At 33.1% G+C, this 22,612-nt stretch overlaps 3 protein-coding genes across 3 annotated transcripts in view; 1 reads left to right on the top strand and 2 right to left on the bottom strand.

Annotated features, from left to right (window-relative positions):
* The window catches only part of LOC113520431 (phosphatidylinositol-binding clathrin assembly protein LAP), a 53,855-nt gene extending 52,072 nt beyond the window's left edge, over window positions 1–1,783 (bottom strand). Inside the window, exon 1 of the mRNA XM_031914683.2 lies at window positions 1,507–1,783. Within this exon, the coding sequence (XP_031770543.2) occupies window positions 1,507–1,636 (130 nt within the window). The 5' untranslated portion in view covers window positions 1,637–1,783. The remainder of the gene's footprint in view (window positions 1–1,506) is intronic.
* A 1,670-nt stretch (window positions 1,784–3,453) lies between these two features.
* LOC113520336 (serine/threonine-protein kinase pakG-like) lies at window positions 3,454–8,741 on the top strand. Its single transcript, XM_026905648.3, has 2 exons — window positions 3,454–3,900; window positions 6,053–8,741. Exons 1-2 carry the CDS (start codon window positions 3,664–3,666, stop codon window positions 8,090–8,092), a joined length of 2,277 nt encoding a protein of 758 aa, XP_026761449.2. The 5' UTR covers window positions 3,454–3,663; the 3' UTR covers window positions 8,093–8,741.
* A 5,802-nt stretch (window positions 8,742–14,543) lies between these two features.
* LOC113520278 (IDLSRF-like peptide) overlaps window positions 14,544–22,612 on the bottom strand; it is a 144,214-nt gene continuing 136,145 nt past the window's right edge. Inside the window, exons 4-5 of the mRNA XM_052898029.1 lie at window positions 18,731–18,883; window positions 14,544–17,230 (exon numbers count right to left, since the gene is read on the bottom strand). Coding sequence (XP_052753989.1) covers window positions 17,037–17,230; window positions 18,731–18,883 — 347 coding nt within the window. The 3' untranslated portion in view covers window positions 14,544–17,036. The remainder of the gene's footprint in view (window positions 17,231–18,730; window positions 18,884–22,612) is intronic.

The following is a 22,612-nucleotide window of genomic DNA, read 5'->3' as shown; positions in this document are numbered from 1 at the left end:
AATAATGCAACATTGTTTCGGTAAACATTTTTTACTGTACTTTGTTAATATTTTATCTTTAGTAAACTTAAAGGAGTCTTATTGGATTCAGTTAAACATTGAATTAAAATTAATTAATTTATTGAATAAAAAAAAATTTGTATAGTACAATGAAACAAAATAAAAATGGTAAAATGATAGCCCTGCCTGCTCTATTGGTATACATTGAGGGTGCATCAGTAAGAGATGAAAAGTAAGGATGAAACCAGGTCAGTTGGTCCATCTTGATAAATTCCTCAAGAATTAACCATGATTGTTTCCAGGGGAAACTGTGTGGAAGTGTAACTAATAGGGTATATTCTTAACAAAGGGGCTGTTAGACCATATTACGAAAATACCTTTCCCTCAGTGATATTATTTAGAAAAGGGGTGCATGTATGCTCAAGACTGTATTTTGTGATGGAGTAATTTATGGCATTTGTTAACTGTTGCCATTGTGTTAAATATAACTAAAATTTGACAGGTCCATATTTCATAGTGCATATTAGAATTCAATGAGACAAGGGTCAAGCCTACTACTAAGTGATAGCACTTGTTTTATTTGAATTCCCTTTAGCCCTAGCTTGCTTAATATCAGTAAGTATAAAAAATATGACACACTGAGTTTTTACATGGAGCAACTCAGTACTTGTACTGATTATTTTGATACAAGTTTTATTATTTAAATTAAAAAATAATTTCATTCGCAAAAAAAATTAAAATAAATGTAGGTAGGAATGAACTAGATAACAAAAGATTAGGTTGTATAGCTTTGTACTTTTGCTTTCCTGTTATGACTAAACAAATGATTACTACTATATAGAATGATATAATTTTTAAGCCATTTATTGGCTAATTTTCAAATTACAAATGTGAATTTTTGTAAGAAATATGATATAAACAATAAAGTGAGAGAATGATTAGCAAATAAAACTGTAAGTGAAACAAATTTATCAGTGGGTAGTAATGGATTCAATACTTATATTTTGATAGCTTCTTAACAAATTAGTTTCTACTTAAGATTTGTTTACATATAACAGTGTTTATTACATTACCACGCCAAGTGGTTTACCTAATAGGATTATTATATAAAAGTGGAATACAATCAAGTTTTTTGCAGATTACCTACCAACATGTTACATGCCAACCCTTGTCGGCTTACAATGTTCACATGACATAATATGAAAACTGTGTCAAGTTACATTATTAGAAGCCGTGAGAGTAAATGATGTAAAAATGTTTCGACACCGACAAACGGCTCGATCGAAAACATGTTTCCACGTGATAGTTTTATTATATTACATGTTGGTGTGTCCTCCGAACTTGAATCGCATCGAGTTTATCGACACGATCTATTCAAGATTATGAAATTTTATCGACCATAAAATGACTGGCGACGAAACTGTCATCGAAGTTGAACAGAAAAACTACTCGGCCATAAAACCGATAATATTAAATCTACAGCTAAAATACATCAACAATACTCACAATCTAAGTGTTTCTTTTTAGGAGCGATCATTTCTTCGGTGGTAGCTTTGCATACTGATTTTGCTAATCCCTGTCCGGCGATACTATGACGAGCGGCTAAAAGCCTATCATTAATAGTCTGACCCGCCATCCTCACGTTTAAACCTGATAAACTATTTACACCTAAAACGTCACTTATTTTTGCTTTTTCTCGGGATTATCACCAAAATTATTACGATGACGGGTAAAATATGTCACCGCCCCCCCGACTGGCACACAATACTAAATTCAAGATGGCGTCGGCTGACCGACTGGCAGTTGGCATCGATGTTGCCAATATAATTTCCAATTTTCAGGTTAAATCAAATACCGCTATATTTTGTTTTAAGGCTAAAATGACTAATCTTTTATTATGAATCTTAATAGCTAAAGAACAAGGAATAATGAAATCTTTACTAATAGTTGACAAAAAATAATAACAGTTGCCTATAGACATGAACGAACCGCAGGCCTAATAAGAAAAAAAGATAACCGGGCTAAATTAATATAACAGTTGGTTTATCTTTATTGTATACATATATATTATAAAGAGAGATTTAATTGTTCATTTGTATTAGATAAACGTAAATACAACTCAACTGATTTTTAAAATATTTTCACCATCAAAAGCTCCAAGGATTTTAATTCGAAACTTTTCAGGGCAAAATGAAAATAGATTAGGTTAGATATCAATAAAACAAGTTACATTTGTTGCTAATTAAGCTTAATCTGGTAATACTAATTGGCACTGTTGGATATAGCCACAATGTAAGAAAACAAATAAAACATTCATTTCATAAAATTATTTTTATTAATGGCAACTACCCCAATTAATGAAAGCTAAATCTATTTTACATAGTGTAGAATGACAAACATACTGACGACCCACCCGATGGAAAGTAGCAACAATAGTCTATAGGCATGTACAGTACTAGATAAGTTGTGCAATAACCGCTTATGCTTTGCTTTTGTGTGGAAAGGTATTAATAGTTTGTATATTATTAATTGGTTAAGAGGATTCTTGATATAAATTATTGTATATTTCTTAATCATGATTATAACATCTGCTAAGTAGTTTTTTTACTAGTTGTCTATTTAACTGTTTCTAATTTTAAATTTAAACGGCCATTTTAATTTCATTCTCCGTTTGTTGACAAATTTAGTAGTTCTAGAATGCTCATAATCTTTAAGTCTAATTAAATTTTGCCAATTTAAGATTGTAATGGAATTATAAGTCGAGAACTAGCGAGCATTATATATAATAATCGTTAGTAGTTCAAGACACATTGTGTATTGAAGTTAAAGACTTGAAATAACATTGAGAAGAGTGGGGTATTTCTGAAACTGAGACGGATTTTTTTTTTACGTTTATAACCTAAGGGGATTGTAACTACCCACACTCTGATTTTGTTTATTCTATCTAATATATACATATATTATTATTTTTTATTTGTAATTTTTACTTATTAATAAACTAATTCTTTTTTCAGTGTCATGCCTCTGTACCCTATAATTTCATCGCCATATCCCACGCTTCAAACCGTAAAATAACTATGCAAATATAACTGCTTCACACTGAGAATTGAGTGATGAGAACACAGAGCAAGTAATCACTATGTTAGAATGGAACTGTTTATTGCAAGTTTAAATATATGCGAGAAAGTTAACGTGGTTATAAAATATCAATTTTATATGTTTGTGGTAAATTTTATTTGATACCACATTTAATTCATTTATCAAATTAATACTGGGCATAATAACTAGGCATTTATTCCTTTTATATTAAGTTTTTATCGAGTTAACCTTCTGTTTTTATTTTCTGTCTATAATGGCTGTTTTTAGCTTCTGTTTATAATCTACATAGTATTATCTGTAGCAACGTTATAGATTCTATAATATTTGTCACAGAATAAATAGAGTATTTTTAAACTGTTGTTTTTAGTTCAGCCATGTTGTGTACTTTTGTGGTTGACATTCATTATTTTCTTAAATTTTATGAGAAATTTGATAGATGTAAAGAGGATATTTTTTTCTGTATCAACTTTTTTACGGAGACGTTTAATTCAATTGTGTGTTGTTTAACACAACGTACATAATTTTCGCGGTTACACCCGTTTCATATTTAGAATTTGAAACAAAATGGCTAAATCAAGAAAGAAATCTAAGTCGGCGAAGCCACCGCCAGTAAAGGCTTCTACTTTTCCTACTGAAGACTGTATAAAATCTAATGTATTGGCTGCAACATTAAGTGTATCAAATCAACCTGTGTTGATGAAAGTATGCAGGCTATGTGGCACTAAAGACGGACCGTTTTTAAATATTTTTGATCCAGAACAGGTCACTGCGACCAAAGTCGACCAACTGATGCCATTTAAGGTAAGATTTTGGATTTGGGATTTTGGCACAGTAGAGTATCTTATTTTAAAGATAGAAGATACTTGAGAACAAAAACAACTGACCTGCATGTAGCTCATAATCCTGAATTTTCTAGTAATGGATTATCTTATATCTATCTTCAGTCACTGTGTACCCATAAGGGAATCTTTTATGGTTTATACCCTTATCTTACATGACACATTTTTTTAAATCAGTGCACATATACATGCACTATACACACACAATACATACACACATGATACATACACACATGATACATACAATACATACACATACACACAAAACAAACAATACATACACACACATGCACAATACAATACACATACAAAACAGTCGGTATACATTAGTTTTGCTAAAATATTACAACATATATATAGTGTATTTCATTTACCTATAGCGAATTGAATTTGAAGCATGCTTTAGTACAAAATTAATGTGGCTATAGCGACTTTGGATGTAACGTCAAGTTCAGGTGTAGCGACTGTTTTTAATGAATTATTGTAACAAATTCCTAGAAATCCCATGTAGATATTGAGACCAAAGTTGGCTCCCAAAGAGACACCAAGATTTGTTTACATCCACTCAGCAAGTATGAAGACCTTTACCCATTGTTTATAGATATCAGCTAAGTAGGTAGGGAAGTGTGTATGTTTCGGAGTTGAATTTATGGTCCAGTTACAAAGTGATGCTCTGAGTAGCAATTGAGTTTAGTAAACTTTTAAATAAGTATGACTGTCTCGATGCACATTCACTGTTAAAGAAAAAAAGGTGAAAATCATTTCAAAATTGAAAAATGGTGGAAAGAATGCTGATTTGTGTGAAAAAAAAAACTATACATGTGTATGTGTCTGTATCTCTTTACCTTTGTCTGTAACAACTTCCGGATATAACGATGAAAATAGAGTGGTCCCTTCATCATAGTTATACACGAAATCCACTGTTGTATGTTTATAAAAGGATAAATATATATGTGGATTTGCTAAAATAAATAGTATCTGACTAACACTACTTTTATTGGCTAAAACTGAAACAGACTTTCAGCTTCAGGCTCAGTTTCAGCTAAAACTAAAACTGAAACTTTTCATATATATGTATATAGACATATTTTTGTGAGAAGAGAAATAAATACACAATCACAATCAGTCTTTATCTAGTCTCTGATATTTCAACTAATCCTTAATATATAAACCCATACAAAGTATGATTTGTATTTTTGAAATAAAAACTTAATTTGGACTAACTTTTTCTTTTATATTATTTAACCCTTCTTTGAATATCTGTAGAAATTCCCATCATAACATTAGATGCCCAAAAATTATATAAAAGAACAAGTTCACTTTAAGTTGATTGTGTCTGGATACCTTTTTAATGTCCATTGCAGAAAAAAAAAACATAGTTGTAAAATATTTTTTTTTTTACCATTTTTCTTTTAATTTTAATATTAATTATATCACCTTGATTTATTTTACCAATAATAAAAACCATGCAAAGAAGGGTAAATGACTTCATCACTTGTAGCTTAGTACACTAAACATGCTCGATAGCGCCAAATTACTGCAAAACTATGTTTTTGTCATGTTTATATAAATAAAACATAGTTATGCTGAATAGCAGTGAAAACTGAAATTAATCTGAAACCCTTGGGGGGAAAGAATTGTAAGTAATGCTAATTATACACTGTCCGCTGGTAATTAATGCTCCTTTCCACTCAGGGTTTGCTGGAAGAGAACTCTGCCAAGGTTAAGCTCGCCATTTGTACATCTTTATTTAATGTCTGTCCCATTCGTGTTTCTACCGTGAAGCAGTTGTGTTTGCATGGCTGTGTTTCGGTTTGAAGGGTGGAATATGGCGTGAATTTACAGGGTATAGAGGAATAACATCTGAGTTCTCAGGAATGGCAATGCATGGGGTGTATCATGGGCGAAACAGTATACTCTGTTATGTCCATGGTACTGCGGGTAAAATGACATATATCTAGTAGATAATAAAATATAGATAAAAACCAGATAGGTTTGTATTTTTTCTGATTTTTCTTAATACAGAGTATTTATAGACCAAAAATTTTGTTTATTGTATGGGGTTTTTATTCTTATATTTTTATAATAACAATATTGTTTTTTCTTTTTTTTAGATTGCAGAAAATGATGATCTACCTCACAAGATCTGTTTTAGATGTTCAGCAAAAGTAGAAGAACTTCATGAATTTGTACAGAAATGTATCAATACACAAGAAAATTTACATAGCACTATGGGAAAGAAAGCGCCTGTTATTTTAAAACCTAAAACACGATCTGTTTGGGAAGAAAAATTAAATAAATCGAATATGTCAAATGATGACATATGTGATGCTCTGATTAAAAGGGCTATGGAAGGTATCAAAGATATTCCTTTGAAAACTCTATCATTGGATGAACAAAATGTAATTCCTAATAAAAAGTCAGATGTGAAAAATAGGATGCCTTCACCAGTTTCAACTTTAAAAGAGGAACTTAATAATCCTACTTCACCAGATAGTAAAAGTAATGTGCAATTAAAACAGGTAAAATTAAAAATTGATAAATGTGATCAAAGGGTAACTAGAACTTCGCGGTTAAATAATTCTGAGAAAGCACATAGTGTTGCAGATGAGCAGAGCTTAAAAAATGAAAAAAATAGCCCCCATTTGTCCGAAAATAACAATGAAAATAAAAGCTTAGATACATTATCAAATAATAAGCCAAAATCTACCAGTGTTAGTAGCCTAAGTATTGATTATAAGGATGAAGATACATCAAATGTGAAGAAACAAAGTGAAACGAAAAACAGTGTTACAAATAATCCAAAAACTGTGAAACCTTTATTTAACATTATGGATCATGTCAGTATGATCAAAGTTAATGGTGTGGGTGTATTATTCCAGTGTAAATTATGTAATAGGAACTTTTTAACGAAGGAAGTTGTTATGTCTCATGCTTGCGCCAAAAATGGTATTCCTAAGGTTGATTTCACAGCAAATATACCTCCACCGGAGCCTCCAAAAGTGACTACTGTAAAATATATAAATACGAAAGTAAATAATGAATTGAAAAAAACAATAGACCTTGAGGTTAATACACCTTCAGTTACAGAAACAAAACCTAAGCCGAGAATAGGTCCTGCTAGTAAAATTAGGCGGGAACAAAATGAATCAAATTCTTCAGGTACACCAACAACTGATACAAATGTTCCATTAAAAGTAAGCCAATCACAACCGCAGTCAACTGTTCAGTCCGCAACACCAATACCAAATGCAGCTGCTCCTACTATAAATTTTCCAGCTATGCCAAGTTTACAAGGACGTTACAAGTTAATGCCTGGGCCTAATAACACATTTACTCTAGTTGAAGATATAAATCAAACTGTAAGTAGTGACACGCAAGCAAATGAAACTGTAAATTCTCATAAATCCAATTCAATTTTGAAAAAGAGGAAATCAGACGATGTTAAGAAGACACAGGTTGTGCAAAATAATAGTAACATACTAGCTGACAAACAAGATAAAAGCAGAGTTGCTACACCAAATTACTCCTCTACCATTATTGATTTAGATGCCCAACCAGATGTTGAAAAATCTACCTCCGAACAGCCGTATCCAGTAGGACTATTTCAAACAGTAGCCCATCGTACTTACCCACCGCCACTTCCAGAACCACCAACATTTACAACCCCTGCTATGAAAAAACAATCATATACAATTGTTCAAACTGGTAATCCGAGTAAATTACTAATTTCCACAAAGCCTCAACCCCAAGCTCCAGCGGAGGAAGTTCCAAAGAAACGATCCAAAAAGGTTAAGGCAGACCGTAATGTTGAAGAGTCAAAGGAGCCATTCTCTGTGACATTAGAAGCTGCTAACCATCCAAAGGATCCTGGGTTCTTCACGTTTATTAATGTAGATCCTTTATTACAACCTTCATATGTGTTGCCAACAGATAATATTATTCAAGAGTCACAAATTTCCACATCTACATCCGTAGCAAAAGAAACAGAGACGAAGGAAAAAGAAAAATATTCATGTAATATGTGTAACGCAACATTTTCTAGGGAAAAGAAACTTCTTACTCACATTCATTCGCATTATAATAAAATGGACGAGGAAGATCAGAGGAGAGCGGAGAAGAGTACCACTCGGAAACGGGGAAAACGAAATTAATAATTTTTCCTGTAGTTAATGGCATTTATAAACAATTTAGTGAGTAAATATAAATAATGTATGAATACAATTTTGTGTTTGTCAATTTTTATTTTTAATATCACAATGTGTGAAGTGGCAATGGATTTTGAAATATCCAAATCCAGTATAGATCACCAAGAATATATTTTATGTATTGTGAAAGAAGTTTACAAATTTAAACTTATATAATGCATGTACATTCAGGTAACTTTTTAGCATGATTCAATTAATAAATACGTCTGTAACAATACCATTTAGCTTGTAATCAAGGTGTTGTGTCCACCTTGTATAAATATTTTAAAGTATGCAAAAGAATAAATATATTACCAATTTTATAATTTGTACATGGTGTTATATCAATGGTAAAAGACTTTAGATTGTTTATAGCTTGACGAAGTGTAACAAACCTGCTAATTATTATTTTTAAAATAAATAATTTTCATTGTTTTGATTATTTAAAAATTGCTCTGATAGCGAAGTAAAATATTAATTCCAGAATATTTTGCATATAAATCTATTTAAAAAAAAAATGTCTACCTACTTTATGTTGTTTAATCATCATCATCATATCGGCCTTTAACCGGTGAACTTTGCTGAACGTATGCCTCCCCTTTGGGGGGGGGGGGGGGGGGGGGGGGAGTTTGCCAGTAGTTGTTATGCTTGGCAGGCGGATTGACAACCGCAATTAAGCTTTGGAAATGTTTTAAAAGAGACGCTGCTCCCCATCTCTCGTCCTCACTTAGTCACCTTTTACGACAACCACGGGAAAGGAAGAGGTGGCCTACTCTATGCCGGGACCATACGGTTATTTTATATCGTTTACTTTGGAATTTTTCAAATATTTTTTTAACACCAAAATAAAAACTTGCAGCAGCAAAAGTATATTGTTGCATTGACAGTTTACTTCGTTATCAGAGCACTTGAAATAATCAATTGGTAAAACATTGAAAATTAGTAATTTTTTTTTTTAATATTGATATAAAAATGCGATGTTGCCATACTTCGTCAAGCTAAAGTTATAAAAACTATAAATATATTGTTTATTGCAAAAGTTCAACCTATAGACAGTATACCGTTACTACGATCTAAGATTCAACGCAATTTTTTCTAGTTTGCGGTGCGCTTATCTATAGATTTTTATTGTTATGTTTTATGGTTTTATGATTGGAGATTGCCATTCTTAAAATCCAATCAAAAATGGCTCGAACAAAAAAAAAAAACAATTTTTAGTTATGTTTTATAATTGTCTGACTGATTGTAAAATACATTTAATAGAACATAAACGAAATGGTAATATTGATACGTTGTTATTATATATTATCAACAACATATTTTGTAAATAAATACCATAAAACCTGGATTATATAGATAGAGCATCGAGTCTCAAAAACGGGTTAACTTTTTGTCAAATTAGCTTAATCTTTTTTTTTCAGTGTTTTATATACTTACGCACATAATGTATCTTGACGTATCTATATTTAATTATATAATAAATAAAATGAGTTTTTACGTATTAAAAAAGATGCAAAATTTATAAAACAAATACACAAGTTGTAAAGGAAGCTATTTTACACACAAAATTGTATGAAAAAGTTGACCCACTTTTCTCGATGCATTTGTATGAAGACACTCTATCTATATGGTCTAAGCATAAAACACACTAGTATTGGATTACAACTTCTAGCAAGTTTGCAGAATTTTAAACGGAGTTTTATGATATTATGTGATACATTGTTGTTTTAGAACCGGAATCAGGTAGTAGCAACTTGCTATTATTATTAATAATTCCTAATTTACTTGTAACTTTGTTCTAAGAAACATTTCTCGTATTTAGAAATATTTCTATTGTAAAAATAGTTAATATCTTAAACGAGGTAGAGTCGTTTTTTAATTTAATAGATTTTCAAATTAAAAAATTCGTGTTCAATCTTTATAAGAAAGTCTTATAAGTAACATTATTATTATTATTATTAGTTGAACTTTTTTTTATGTTGACGACTTTATATGTTACACGTACGGCATTGTCATTCCACCAACAACGTCTGTGTTTAATAATATCTCAGGATAATTTATCTGTTCATGTTACTACGCATTGGGGATTTACATTTTGATCGTTTCCACGATTCTGTTATCCAACATAATGAAACTATAAGGAAAATGCATTTTTTTATGCAATTTAAAATGGCAAACAAGCTGACGGCCCACCTGATGGAAAGTGGTAACCGTCGCCTATAGAAATGAGCAGTACCATGGACATAATAGAGTATACTGTTTCGCCCATGATACCCCCCATTCGTTGCCATTTCTAAGGGCTCGGGTGTTATACCTCTGTACCCTGTGAATTCACTGTCAAACATAGTCATGCAAACAACTGCTTCTAGGTAGAAACACGAATGGGACAGAGGTACCCAAGCAAACGACTTTTGTACAAAGTCTCCCTCTGGTAATAATCATGTAAATAATCTACACTAGTAAATAATTGCGTCGAGTGTGATACGTTTAACCAATTGCTGACGTGTGTGTATTATTTAAAAAAAAATGGCGCGATATTGTTTTAGTGTTTTTAGTAATGATTTTGAATTATGTTCTATGATACAGATTCGCTGCACAAAAATAAAAAAATTGGACTGTTGTAGATGAAGAATTCTATCTATATTTCAATATAGTTTATTCATACGAAATGTATGTGAAAAAAATTTGACGTGAAAAAATTCACAATGCGTATTAACGTTTACCGTACCTAAGCACTGTTGGTGTTAAATTCAATTTGTACTCTTTTTAACAACTGTTATTTTATTAATTTGTTTCGTTTTAATGTTTATTTGAAGAAGGTTTTATTTTGTGTTGGATGCAGGTGTAACAGGTGTGCAGGTGGATCAGGGTATAACAAGTCGAAATCCAGTCATAGAATTGATGTTCAAAGAGGTATTTGAAGAGATAAAAAATATGTTTTAAAAGGGACGCTGCTGCCCATTAAGTTCTCTTAGTCGCCTCTTACGACACCTCTTAAGGAAAAGGTGACCCATTCGCTGCCGGGACCGTTCATCACAATGTTTATATTATGTATTATATATTTTATGTTTCTCAGTAAATCGATTCAAAGATCTCGTGACTCAAAGAATTAATAGTTCGTCTATAAGATGAAATTGAAATTAGTACCATCTCTTGCGATAAAGGAAGGTTCAATCTCACTTTCTTCTATAGAAAAAGTGAACAATTTTTCCAATGAAACATATGTTGAGAAATAACATACCAGTTTGAGCATCTCGTACAGAAAGTGGTTACTTACTAAATGTACAGCGCGTCCAGTTAACAGCTGGAGTTGTTAGTATGGAAGAATCTATTTTTTCCCTCCTTTTTTTATGAGCAACGCGCACACCCCTAATGTCTTAGGCATCCATAGATTACAGTGACCGTTTTTAATCAGACGGGCTGTATGCCTTTGCCACCTTCGTAGTATAAAAAAAAAAATCTGTGGGAATAATGCTCTGTTTTATTGGTGGAATACTCTTTTAAAACTGCAATAATTTTTTGTTTATTTTTTTTTTATTTTATCCAGTTAATTGTTCAATATGATATACAAGTGGATTTTGCGTTGTTATCCCATATTTGTTACGTTAAGTATGAAGAGCTTTAATTGGATTTCTGTTTTATACGTGACATAGTGATCTGAATTTGTGGTTGGCTTCTGTATTGGAAAATTATAGAAGCTCACTAAATTGTATTGATATCTGCACTAAATATCTTTAATATAATAAGGTGTCTATTCGTATGTTCGAGTTTACGATTTCACATGCGGTCGGTGTTATTCTTATCCCGTGCCTATGATAGAGCGAGATAGCAGCATCTGACATTTCTTCTAGTGCATGCATAAGAAAGATCACATACATAGATATGTTTAATGAGTGAAAATTAAATAGTGACCCCACCCCCGCTATTGGTATACACTGGCTGAGCTCCAGTGAGAGGTGATAGGTAAGGATGATGATGAGGTCAGTTGGCCCATTGTGATGAATTCACATTTATTAACCACGATATTTTAAAGGGGGAACCGCGTGGAAGTCGCCCTGATAGGGTATATTACCAGTAAGGGGACAATTAGACTAGATTACTAACAATCCCTTTCCCTTTAAACGAAATGTATCTAATTTTTACACGATACCCAAAAAGGGAGTAATTTTTTTAGGGTCCACGTATGTATGTATGAGAGTTAATGTCATTGTAATTTCTAAATGCCTGAACAGATTTGGATGTATTATTATGATTTCGGGCGATTCATATCAGTTCGTTGCCCTTCAGCAGCATTTTTTAGCCGACTTTTAAGGAAGGGTCCTAATTCGGTTGTATTTTTTTATGTTTCTTACCTTATAATTCCGTCAGTTGTAATCTGATTTGAAAATTCTTTGGGTGTTTGTTTTATTTGAAAGGGTTTGTTTACAGATTGGATTGGAACTTGAACCCATGGAAACTATATTCAAATCTATTCAGTAGTTTAGTTTTTAAAAACAAAATAATTATTTTTGCCACAACTGACGTTGTTTTTCTCTGTGGAACAATTTAAATTATGTACCAAAATGTACTTGTGGCAGCTTTTATATTAATCGCCTGCAATTTTATGACCGGATTATGTGAAATCTTACTGATGGACGTATGGAAAGGCACTTAATGTAATTTTTATCAGTGTTAATATTTATTAAGATGATAAATCTTCGACTGCCCAATTTATTTTTAAGATTTATTATTAGTTTATAAGAATAGATTTAATTGTTATAATGTTTCGTGTCTGTTATTCATGTCCACATAAGAATTAAGCAGTGTGCTCATGATTCATTCACAGTTTTTACATCAAGACTGTAATATTACTAATTAACTAGATATTATTGTCATATGCCATCGGAATAGATGAGTGAATAATTTAAACTTTAAAAAGAGAACAGCGACTTAAATGAAAACTATAATTCTTTGTATAAATGATTGAATGATTGTTAATAAAACGCTTGAAGCGCTGCGTACTTTTTTATGCACGTTTCAAACGCCTATTGTAACTAGTCCCTGTGCTGTTTATTATACGCTTCTCGACCTTGTGTCAATTTTCATTTTTTTTATTAAAGCGATTAGCGAGTTAGCGTCTATGCTGCCTCTGCCGAGCGATTTAGGAACTAAAATTAATGGATTAGTTCTCTCTATTGCCACTTGATTGTTAATGGTGCTGTTTGTATGAGACCACCTAGTCATAAGGAAGCCATCGTGTTACGTATACCATTATCTTTGACAGCAAACGATTACGAAGTGATCGTGCATTGCTATTGTATTAGTCCCAGGAAAAGTTTTGTTGTTGCTTTTTGTCACCAGATATAATTTGAAAATCCCGGGGGGTAAGGGATTGTTAGTAATGGGGACTAACGGCCCCATTGCTAGCAAACCCTGTCAGGTCGACCTCCACGCGGTTTCCCCTGGAAACCACTCGTGCCCCGCCAGTGTATACTGATAGCGCAGGCGGAGTTACCATTACATTATCATCCATTAAAAAAATATCTTACTACTAATATTTTTTCTACTCTCCTATAAATCCTAAATAAATGTGGTCGCTGATTAATTAAGAGTATTTTTTTTATAGATTTTGAAAAAAAGGGGCTGAATTACATTAGGTATATGTTTACAAATTGTGCCTCGTAGTTTTAATATGAATGAGTGTTGAATAAATTATATATTTAAGTATTTATTAAAAAAAATATATATATAAGGAATTATTCACTCATCATAATTCGTGTTGCATTTGACGATAGTAGAATTTCATTTTATAAATAGGTGCATGTATGTACAGTAAATGGTAATTTTATAGCAGTGTACAATTTTGGTACAATGTATTGTAAATATAGTTCAAAATTATACGTATTAATGAACGGTATTCTGTATTTTATTATAATAACTAGCGGCCCGTCCCGTCGTCGCACGGGTGGATATTTTTACATTTAAAAAAGTGGCCATTAAGGCTGCACACGCGACGGAAGCTTAAAAATGGGATAACTTCTCCCGTTTTCCCAACATTTCCCTTTACTGCTCTGCTCCTTTTGTTTGTAGCGTGATGAAAAGTATACTATAACCTGCCCAGGAGTATGAAGAATAATTGTACCAAGTTTCGTTAAAATCCGTCAAGTAGTTTTTGTTTCTATAACGAACATACAGACAGACAGACAAAAATTTTACTATCACTAATCACCCCTTGATAGTTATTTTGGAAATATATTTCATGTACAGAATTGACCTCTCTACAGATTTATTATAAGTATAGATAACAAACAGGTGTAACCCTCTAACGTAATTGGGACCAAATAGAGTGACGTCGTTTCAACGTCAAAAGCATGTTACATTTGACGTCCATTCGAACCCAACTCGATCGCGTCAAAAATGTCGTCGAGTGAAACAAAAATTCAAGATGAATCATTTATTGATTTGTTAATTAAGAACAATAAGCCATTTATACTTAGTCAAAAACACATAATATCGACTATTAGAGATCAAAGATCATTTTTGTAGACATTTAGTAATTGTTAGCTATATCTGACGCAAGTTAAAATATAATCTAATTTTAAACTATATAGTTATTTATAAACTCGCTTAAACACTATCTATATATGTAGTTAAAATAGTAAACATGAAACGCTAGTAATAGGATCGACGCTTTGTCAAATTGAGAAACTACGGGTGTACCTTATCGTTTATGAAGATTCAGCGATGGAACATCATTTGGTTTCATACAACTTCTGACAAATACAGGCTGTAATCTTCAATCGGTCACAATGTCTCTAGGATCCATCCCATCACGAGCTCGCTCTTATCTATCTCAATACCACTTATTTATAACGATCTTTAATTTAAAATTAGTACAGTACTAGTACAGTCAGCTTCATATATCATTGTTGTAAAGATTTCATAATTTAAGATTTTGTTAAAAACAGAATTTCAATTATGGCAAAATTAATACGGAACTAACACGAAGGAAACCAATATAAAAAAAAAAAAATCCAAATCAGTTCAGAGCTGTATAGATATCCTGTAACCCTCCCATATATACTAACTTATTTGAAGTCATATAAAAATCATAAAGAGGGTACATTAAATTTTATATATTATTATTAAGTAATTAGTAATAATTTTAGAAATCCATCTAAAATTTTATTAATAGTATTCCCTTAGTAACATGTTTTCGAGATTGTATGGATATTAATTTTTTATAATGACAAAAGTTAAATATAACCAGAGAGTATCTCTTGTCTACCCCATAAAAGGTCCAACGTGATTATTCCAACGTGTTATGTCATTAATGACTTGATCTGAAGAAGTAAAAGATATTTTAGTTTTTATAATAATTTGACAAATTTAAAAATGCTAATAAAACATCCAAATTTTTCAATTCCTTTCTTTTTTATGAAGCTAATTGTACGTTATTGATGTATCGCCAAAATCTACTGATGGCTGTTTTTTTTTTAACCCGGATGGTATGGTCACGTCTACGATTCTAAATAGACGTCAACTTTAGCGTTTTAGATGACTCTAAAATGACTAAATGTTGTCGTGTAATTAGAGTTCCAGAAGTCACCATTCTACCTAGGTAAACACGAATGATATCCAATATCACATCACGTATTATCATTTGATATAATTTTAACACGTTACATTGTAATTCGTTGTCTTTTTAGCCCGCATTTGACAAAAGTTTCACTATAGACAACATCGAAGATTTGAAAACAATACAGTGAGCATGACGAAGGTGGATGTAACACTAGTTGACAATAGTCAGATATTGTGACGAAGATCAAATTGCTACCTAATTCTGCAACTACATTATACGTACCTAGGTACTATAATAATAAAAATAACACACAATAATCTAACATTTATTATTAATCACATAATTCTGATATGTTTGATGTGCAGCACCGTTTAACATGCTTCAACTATCTATATTATTTCAATGTTGACAAAAAATCTACTAAAAGTGATCTATAAAATGTTTCATAAACACTACAATACACATCATATTAAAATAATTGTACTTTATTCACTACTGATTATAATCTATGATATGTATTTAATCCTACGCTCTAAGTTTATGATATGTATCCATGGTCCTATTCTGGATTTTTCAAAAAGCCAGATATAAAGCGCATACATTCTTTCAACGATTCATAATAATTTATAATCTAAGGACTCACTCAAACGAAATCAACCGACTTTTAGCTTTATATCTCGCTTAGAATGGACGTTGTTTTCTACGGAGTCGCCTCTGACTTTAGATAATTTAGGAGTAAGTAATCACCAAAGGGGCGACATACATTCTGTACAATCACACACATACACGACATCCAATAGGTTATGGCCAGGCTCATCAGTCAAATGCGCTATATGGCTTTTAAAATCCATATTTGAAGGAGATACGACGCTTGGTTACAGTCTGCACTCTCTTGAAATATTGAGCTCATATGCACATAGAGTGACGATGACGCGAGAAGTCCCCAGCATAACCTATCGTCTGGTTTAGTTTATTAAATGTTCAGAAAACGTTTAAACGTTTTTCGAGTAATGCATTTATCTATACAAAAATATACCTATTCTAAGGCGTTTTAAAAATCAATATCCTCTGCCTGTATATTTCTGCAAAGTAATATGCGGGAAAAACTGTTAGGATCAGACCGAGTCTACGTGGCCGGTTGTAGAAGTCGGTTCTGATGACTAACAGTCGTCTCCCATTATTGCAATATGAATTAACACAAATAACAAACATTCGCACAAGATTGTGGAAACAATCGATTTACTTTCTTCGATATTTCACAGAATCATAAGGAAGGTAGCTGTAGAAGGAGGGGTTGAGGGGGGCAAATTGGACGACATGGTAGTATTCAGAGGCAGACTCCGGTGCTATTCAGTCAAGAAAACCGGTGTTAACCAATTTTTCCAGGAAGAATTTGACGTCACCGAGCTCTGAGTCCTTGATGCCGAGAGATTTGAGCATGCCAAGGTCGCCGTTCTCAACCGCCATAAACACGGAGCGGAGGTGTTCCAGATCTGATCTCATTAGGTGAAGCGCCGCTCCAAAATCTTCGATGGTTTGAGATTCTGAAAAATTAAAAATATATAATCAATTTCCATTTCGTATTATTTTATGTATCTACTAAAATAACCATCGTAATACATACTATTCATAAGCCATGCCTATGTGGCAATTAGAAGTCTATTTTTAGAGATTTCATTAAATAGGTTTATTTAGATGTAACTTTAAATGGCAAACAAGCTGACGAATTACATTACGAGAAGTTAAGATGGTCGCATATAGACAAGATCATCAACCCAAGAATCAATTATTCGTCATATTGACAGCGATTTTCAGTCATCGACTCTAAAATCATTTAAAACTGACGTCTTATTTGAATTGCAGATGTCATGTTGCTACCTGAGATATCTTCATAAAATACGAGTACACTGTGATGCCTATGGTAACCTTCATGTGTAGTCATTCCCGAGGACTTTGTTGTCTCTATACTCTGTAATTTCACTGCTATATTCGACTTTCTAGTGTTTTTTTTTTAGTTTCGCTGTATGGGGGCAAAAACAAACAGGACCGAAGTTCTTGAAGATCATTTTTTTACAATCCTCTAATAGCTAAACAATGTTGACACAGTCATTTTCTCTGATTTTTATTGTAACGTTAATATTACTCATTCTACGTGCACTGTGCACTGTTGAACATACATATATTTCGACTATCCGTGATTTGATTGACAATATCCGGAGTGAATGAATATTTATTGTTTCCTGGACTACTATGAAGCTTAAACCCATACATGTGTATGAATCAGCGCCTGTACTTTTTGAATAGTACATACGACACTGGGCCACATTTTTTATACTAATTTATTCTATTTGGATGCATCAAGTTTGTGACTAATGGTTTATAAAAAAACTCTATTTTCCTAGAGAAGTGAAGGTAATAGATTGTTAGAAATAGTGTATGGTAGTTCTATTGCCACTAATATTATCTTATCAGGTTGACTTCTACACGGTCCGTGGCTTTTCCTGGACATCATCCTAGTTAAATTTCGACGAATTCATTCGTCCCTATGGTTTAATTTTAGATTATTAAGTATATAGTGCGCTATACTAAGTCTATGGGAAGAACTGAATATTTCGTTGTCATCTGTCATTCCTAATAGATACACTGTCAGCATATTTTAACAGCTCTGGCGGAGTTACTATTTTAACTTCTAAACAAGTGACAAATGAATCTGTCGGTAGATATGTTATCGCCACCACGTATACGAGATAAAATAAGAACATACTTATTCATTCTCATATGTATAAAATCAAAATAATATTTAATTTGCCTTCATGATTCCTCATTTTTGCCTTAATAACGTATACCAATATTGACTTTAATTATATTTGTTAATTGTATGGATTTAACGTAACAATGATTACAATAATGGCTGGCTGATCTGTCTGTCAGTCATAGGTAGTTAGTTTATTATAGCCTGCCGATATTATCAATCATATAGGCAGTCCAGACCAGGTTGTTGGTCCATCACGTAATCGTTAATATATAAAACTTATTTACCATACCTGATAGAGCAATGGCGACCTTTTCAACGCCACCTAGCGGCTCTAACGCGTCTCTTGCCTTGCTGCCGAATAGTTTCTCCAGGTAATTGGGTCCGTGAGACGCCAGCAGCGATTGTAGGAACGACGCTGTCTCCTCCACGGGCGGTCGTTTTGCTGGAAAAGGAGAATTACTAGTGGTTAATGGGTGCTTAGTGTCTCTCCAAGTTTTCTGATACTAAATTGTCTGGCTGGGAGGAGGGATTGTTAGTAATGTAGACTACCAGTCTCATAATGAGACCGGTAGTCTACATTTAAAAATCATGTATGCATGTAGTTCATTAAAAAAACAATTCCGAGAATTCGTCACGTTGTACTCAGTTTAATTTTAGTTTCAAATTAAACTGAGTACACGAGCTATGCCGGTGTCTTTAGTTCTTTTGCGGATATCCTCATTTCGGATTCTGTCAGGCAAAAAAAATCTGAGCATAGCGCTCTTCATAACTCGCTGAGTAATTTGAAGCTTTTGTATATGGACAACCATGTAGGACCATGTTTCGGTGCCATAGGTCATCACTGGCAACATGCACTGGTTTTTTTTTTACCATATATGATTGCTATACGCTTCAACATATCTGATAGCAAGGAATTAGACCGGCTCCCTGCCAGCACCGGCCCACGTAGTAGCCACGGACCTCCCAACATGCACACATCTTCGTCTTCACAGTCGATATATATTAGCTAATTATATTTCATTTAAAATAGAAGTACAGAACAAGAAAAATAGAGGCAAATTTAATACATAATTGTTTACAAAAATATTACATAATTGTTATTGTTATGCTGGTAAATAGTTGTATATGCTATATTCATATAAAAATATGTCTACTTAGTAGCGCCATCTACCACTCCCATTGGTCCCATAGAAAATCAGCGTTTAGGCGTTATGTACGAATGCCTAAACACTTACTCGTAGCTGAGTGGTGACCATTTTGGTCGCATAAATTCTATTACACCTAGTAAGCTTATTTTATATTTATTTTTTCTTTAAGTTTATAATTGTTTATGTTTTAGTTTGTAATTGTTATTATTATTATGCACGAAATAAATATTTTTCTTTCTTTTAATTTTATTTCAAAACGTGCAAAAGACCGCAAACAAAATATCTACTTAAGTAATTTAACAAAGTTGTGCAATGGCCGTCTTATGGCGTTCGTGTAGCTAGTTATATGTTATTAGCATTATGACGCTTAATAAGTCACTGGGGTCGAATCTAAGACAACTTTCTTTAATTAAAAATTTTATTTGGTAGTTTAACAAAACTATGTTGCAAAATACTGACAACTAAATGTAGGTTGCCTAGTTTCTATTATAAATTTAGATTATACTCTCTCTTCAGTGGTACACTCTTGACAGAGTGGTCGTGGTTTTTATGATGATAGTGGATCGTCGATGAGGTTCTCCTTCGCGACTGAGGTCCTCGCAATGCGTCTCCATCTATTCACAGCCGAGCGAGAGCATTCCACAATAGATTATACTTGTTAGTCGTTAAAATAATATTAGATCACGGTAACGTCAAATGGTGTACACACCGATATTCATTTAAGACAGAGACATGAACCCTGTAAAAGGCTGTCATTGTGAAGATTTCTTGCCGATGCTGGTCATGATATGTGGCTGGGAAACGGTCGTGGTAATGTAAATTTCACCTGTCAAGCGTGACAATTACTGCAGGGTTGGGGCCTCACTGACCTATTGCTAGCTATACACTCTATTAGGTCGATTTCTACGCGGTTCTCCCTGGAAACCATTGGTTTTGGTTCTACCTGGTTAATTCTGGTAAAATTCGTCAAGATGGGCTAACTGATTTACTTTCATCGTCACCTAACATCCCTTACTAGTGCCCCACCAGCGTATACCGATAGCGCGGGCGGGGTTACCATTCCATTATCACCAATTAAAAAAACCCTTATGGGGGAAGTTAACAGGTGATATGAAGATAACGTCCAAATAATTAGTAGATACATTGTTCGCAATTAAGACATTTAGACAATTTGGTAATGATTAGGACAACATTGTTATTTATGTTTATTTCCTCCATGCCAGAGGTGTCAAACTCAATTTTACAACAAATATATTAAATTTTGAATGTGTAGGTGGGCCAGATTGAAAATAAAAAAAAAAAAAGAACTGAATTATTATAACATTTTATTTATTAAATTATATAAGTTACCATAGGGAGACTTTGTACAAAAGTCGATTTCTTGGGTACCTCTGTCCCATTCGTGTTTCAACCGTGAAGCAGTTGTTTGCATGGCTGTGTTTCGGTTTGAAGGATGAGATATGGTGTGTATTTACTGGGTACAGAGGAATAACACCTGAGTCCTCAGGAATGTCAACGCATTTGGGGGTATCATGGGCGAAACAGTATACTCTGTTATGTTCATGGTACTGCTCATGTCTATAGGCGACGGTTACCGCTTTCCATCAGGTGGGCCGTTAGCTAGTTTGCCATTCTAAGTTGTATAAAAAAAAAAAGTATATAATATACGGTTGTTAAAAATCATATCAAAGTTATAAAAGATGGTAGGTAATTATGTTGAGCTCGAGGGCCGGAAGCGGCCCGCGGGCCGTATCTTTGACATGACTGCTCTATGCCTTCTGATTATCTTGTTGATAAAAAAAAATACGTGACCTATGGTGATATTCTGTGGTCGCGATAATTGGTTAGAAGAAATTAAATATGTGAAAAAACTTACAGCTATATTACCAAATATACTAAAATGTAAAAAGTTTCTTATGTATTTTTTCCCATATGGATTGTGGTGATTATCTTTGGAGTGTTGGCGGTGACACAAACTCAGGTTCTCACCTTTATTCAAATAATCTTGCTTACAAGCACTTTTAAGTTGTCATATTTTTTTTTTAAATCTACTGCAGGTTTCGAAAAGTTGTTATCTATTGAGAAGAGCTCATAAGAAACTCATTAGTTGCTCTTTTAAATCTCTGTTAACATTAAGTGTAGGTATTTATTTAAAAGATACTAATGGTAGCGGAATTAAACAAAATAATTCTCGAATCAAATTAGTAGTAATTAATATTACAAATAAACATTAGGTAAGTGCATAATCATAACTTCTAACGTGTGGGGAGAAAGGGATTGTTAGTAATGGAGACTGAGAATCCCATTGCTAGCAATATGCCCAACCAGGTCGACCTCCACGCGGTTCCCCCTGGAAACTATCATGGTTAATTCCTGATGAATTCATCATGATGGGCTAACTGGCCTGTTTTCATTCTCATCTATCACCTTTCACTGGTGCTCCGCCAGCGTATCCTGTTAACGCAGGCGGGGTTACTATACCATTTTCACCCATAAAAAAAAAAACTTCCAACGCGTTACATCGAGGCAGCCTACCAAGGGTACTCATAATATTGTTCCTTATTTTATGCGCAAAGTATGTATTAGACTCTCAAGTCACTGGTAAACTCAAGGCGAATAGACGAGGCGCAGTGCAATCGCCTTCGGAAAATCTTTAGGATCTGGGCCCCATGGGCCCTTTCCCCTTAATAAAAAGTCAAAGCCAACCCCTCTAGAATAAAGTATGTAATTTAATTAATTTTATTTTAACCAATTTCAAAATAAGTAGGAAGTTTTCAATTCGGTTGTATTTTTTATGTTTGCTACCTAAGATTTTCGTTATTTATACACCATATTATTATGTTGGGCTTTAGGACATATCTTGGTTTACTTTAATAATTTATTTGCTAACCACAAAATACAATAATCGTTAATTTATATAGACATGTAAGATATTTTATAATTGGCAGGTGGGTTGGCATCTGCAGTGAGTCTTTGGTGATGTCTTAAAACAGCAGCCTCTCGCTGCTGCCCATCCTTTGGTC

The sequence above is a fragment of the Galleria mellonella genome, unplaced genomic scaffold, assembly GCF_026898425.1.
Source record: "Galleria mellonella isolate WM207_F2 unplaced genomic scaffold, CSIRO_AGI_GalMel_v1 utg40, whole genome shotgun sequence".
In the NCBI taxonomy this organism is placed as follows: Eukaryota; Metazoa; Arthropoda; class Insecta; order Lepidoptera; family Pyralidae; genus Galleria; species Galleria mellonella.
Note: the sequence above shows the minus strand (reverse complement) of the source record. Positions and strands in the feature narration are given on the sequence as shown.

Excerpts from the sequence above, each read along its gene's own strand:
- LOC113520336 (XM_026905648.3), top strand. The coding sequence starts at position 3,664 with ATGGCTAAATCAAGAAAGAAATCTAAGTCGGCGAAGCCACCGCCAGTA. Across the intron at positions 3,901-6,052 it reads ACCAACTGATGCCATTTAAG|ATTGCAGAAAATGATGATCT; the intron begins GTAAGATTTTGG and ends TCTTTTTTTTAG.